Source organism: Nyctibius grandis, chromosome 34 (assembly GCF_013368605.1).
Source record: "Nyctibius grandis isolate bNycGra1 chromosome 34, bNycGra1.pri, whole genome shotgun sequence".
NCBI lineage: Eukaryota > Metazoa > Chordata > Aves > Nyctibiiformes > Nyctibiidae > Nyctibius > Nyctibius grandis.
The window spans coordinates 880,891-884,019 of record NC_090691.1 but is presented as its reverse complement, the minus strand read 5'-3'; the positions used below and the strand labels follow the sequence as shown (position 1 = coordinate 884,019).

The window sequence follows — 3,129 nt, the reverse complement described above, 5'->3', positions numbered from 1 at the left end:
AGGACACAGCCTCGAGCTTTGCCAGGGGAGGTTCAGGTTGGACATCAGGAAGCATTTCTTCTCAGCAAGGCTCATTAGACATTGGAAAGGGCTGCCCAGGGAGGTGGTGGAGTCACCATCTCTGGATGTGTTTAAGAAAAGAAGGGACATGGCACTTAGTGCCATGGTCTAGTTGACGTGGTGGTGTCAGGGCAATGGTTGGACTTGATAATCCCAGATCTCTCTTCCAACCTGTTTTATTCTTTGATTGTGTGATTCTGTGACTGCTTATGCACCCAGGGATGTTCAGAGAGAGAGTCTTTCCCTTTAACACACAGAGGCAGTGCACTGCAGCAGGCGTAGTGTCTCTCTGGCCTCCTGTTGCCACTCCTGGTGGATAGGACACACCTCAGCCCTTCAGTGTGTCACCCTATCTACACTTGTTTGAGATGCACCATGTAATGAGGAATGGACACAGGCACCTCAGTTCAAGGAAGCACATCCCAGTGCTGCATTGGGGCAGTTTCCAATGATATGTTACTCCCAACGTGAAGTGACCTCAACACACTGTCCCACAGGCCTTCATGGAACCCCAAGGAAGAGATGAAGGCGTTTGTGCTCACTCGAGTCCATCTAACCTCACGTGCATGTTTACATCTCATCTGTACAATGCAAATATGGACTTTTGACCTACTCATTTGGTGGAGAGACAAAGAATGTCTCCAAGCTGGGGTGAGAGGCCAGTTCTGGGATTGATAGTTGAGGGGCTAGTCCATGATGATTGCCCTGGGGCAGCTCCCCTGGACTGTCCAGCACACACTACTACAGACCAGATCCTGCTCTGCTTGTCCCTCAGGTGTCTTGCAGGAGGCCTGGCTGTGAGGACACTGCTGCGTGCCCCAACCCTGCACACACACATTCTGTAGCTGTACACTAGTGCATTCATCTGTGAGCCATTTACTTGAGCATGCTCTTGAGAGAATATTTGGAAGAAGACCTAAGCCTTCTGGCACTGCCCTGAGCAGAATACCTTTCTTTGTAGAAAGGCTGTTATGGAGGCCAGCTCTGTCACAGAGGTATCCATTGCCTGTCCCTGCCTGTGGTCACAGGACTATCATGCAGCATGGCTGTCACCAATCTGCCAGAGCGCTCAGGCCTTACACCAACACAAGGGATCAGAGAGTGTGGAAGTGGAAAAAGAACAGCTCTGGAAGACCAAGGACTGGTATTCTCTGGCAGTGCTGCCATGCCAGGACTCTTTTGCCCTCCACCCATGCACACAGGAGCTGTCCCTGCAGCTCCAAAAAGGCCTTGGAGGAAGGATCTCAGGAAAAAAACGTTGCTGCAGGGGCATTTATTTTGTTTAAACACACAAAGAGCACAGCTTCTCATTTCCACTGCCACTTGGCCAGAACAAAAAAGCAGACAGTGAATTAGAAAAGGGGATGACAACATTATCACAACTGAAAACCCACCACCAACAACGATGGATAGTTTATTGCTTCAGAAAGACATCCAGTCATCAGTTTCCACAGGGCATTCTTGAGGTCCTGATTTCTCATGCTGTAGATGAGGGGGTTCACTGCTGGAGGCACCACCGAGTACAGAACTGCCACCACCAGGTCCAGGGATGGAGAGGATATGGAGGGGGGCTTCAGGTAGGAAAACACTCCAGTGCTGATAAGCAGGGAGACCACGGCCAGGTGAGGGAGGCACGTGGAAAAGGCTTTGTGCCGTCCCTGCTCAGAGGGGATCCTCAGCACAGCCCTGAAGATCTGCACATAGGACAGCACAATGAAAACAAAACACCCGAAAGCAAGAACAAAACTGGTGACAAGAAGCCCAGCTTCCCTGAGGTAGGAGTGTGAGCAGGAGAGCTTGAGGATGTGGGGGATTTCACAGAAGAACTGGTTCACAGCATTGCCTTGACAGAGGGGTAGTGAAAATGTATTGGCTGTGTGAAGGAGAGAATTGAGAAACCCACTGCCCCAGGCAGCTGCTGCCATGTGGACACAAACTCTACCTCCCAGGAGTGTCCCATAGTGCAGGGGTTTGCAGATGGCAACATAGCGATCGTAGGCCATGACGGTGAGAAGAGAATACTCTGCTGAAATGAAAAAGACAAACAGAAAGACCTGGGCAGCACATCCCAGGTAGGAGATGTCTCTGCTGTCCCAGAGGGAATTGGACATGGATTTAGGGAGAATGGTGGAGATGGAGCCCAGGTCAAGAATGGAGAGGTTGAGAAGGAAGAAGTACATGGGGGTGTGGAGGCGGTGGTCGCAGGCTACAGCGGTGATGATGAGGCCGTTGCCCAGGAGGGCAGCCAGGTAGATGCCCAGGAAGAGCCAGAAGTGCAAGAGCTGCAGTTCCCGTGTGTCTGCGAATGGCAGGAGGAGGAACTTGGTGATGGAGCTGCTGTTGGACATTTGCTGCCTCTGGGCATGGGGACCTTCATATGAGAAACAGAATGAAAAGTTAGGGGAGACTTCTCTAAGAAAATCAAAGCTGTTTCCCACAGTCACCCCCCTATAACACACAGACCTCCTTTTGTTTCTCTAGGAGACCTTCCTTCAGCTCTGTGGCTGGAGTCGTGGTTGGTGCTGGCCACATGTGTGATGAAGAGCAGGGCAGTTGCTCATGGGCTCTTGATAAGTCAGCCCTGCTCTGGGGAAGTGGGTAGGGAGAGGGACCAGTCCTGGTGGTCAGCTTTGTCCTATGAAACCACTGCCAACACAGAAGGACCTGTCAGCATCTGTACCCCAGTGCTAAAGAACGGGGAGGGCAGAAGGCAGTTTAAGAGTTCTAGGTTCTTTTACAGCTCCCCCTCCATCTCACTTGAGGAGTATTCTTGGATGTCAGAAACCCTCAGCATTTCTGCTGCACTCAGGGAGAACAGAGCGAGACCTGCGAGGCAAGAGGATTGCCTGTGGCTTAGTGCTGAGTGAGGGGAGCTGGTCTGTCCCTCCATCAAGTTCCAGTTTCTCTGGGAACTGGCACCTTTCTGAGATGGAGGGTTATCACACTCCCATGTTACCCTGAAAAATAACCAGACACTGCTGAGAGCAGAGGGATCCACTGCAGACCACTAAGTGCCTCACCCTTTCTCAAGGTCTCAGCACCCCACATCTAGCCCAGGACACTCATGCC

The 3,129-nt window shown here is 51.6% G+C and overlaps 1 protein-coding gene across 1 annotated transcript; it reads right to left on the bottom strand.

The window, feature by feature from the left end:
* Nucleotides 1-1,436: 1,436 nt before the first annotated feature.
* Nucleotides 1,437-2,408, bottom strand: LOC137675520 (olfactory receptor 14A16-like). The gene has a single exon (XM_068421648.1). The coding sequence runs from the start codon at nucleotides 2,406-2,408 to the stop codon at nucleotides 1,437-1,439; it is 972 nt and encodes a 323-aa protein (XP_068277749.1).
* Nucleotides 2,409-3,129: the final 721 nt, after the last annotated feature.

Excerpts from the sequence above, each read along its gene's own strand:
- LOC137675520 (XM_068421648.1), bottom strand. The coding sequence starts at position 2,408 with ATGTCCAACAGCAGCTCCATCACCAAGTTCCTCCTCCTGCCATTCGCA.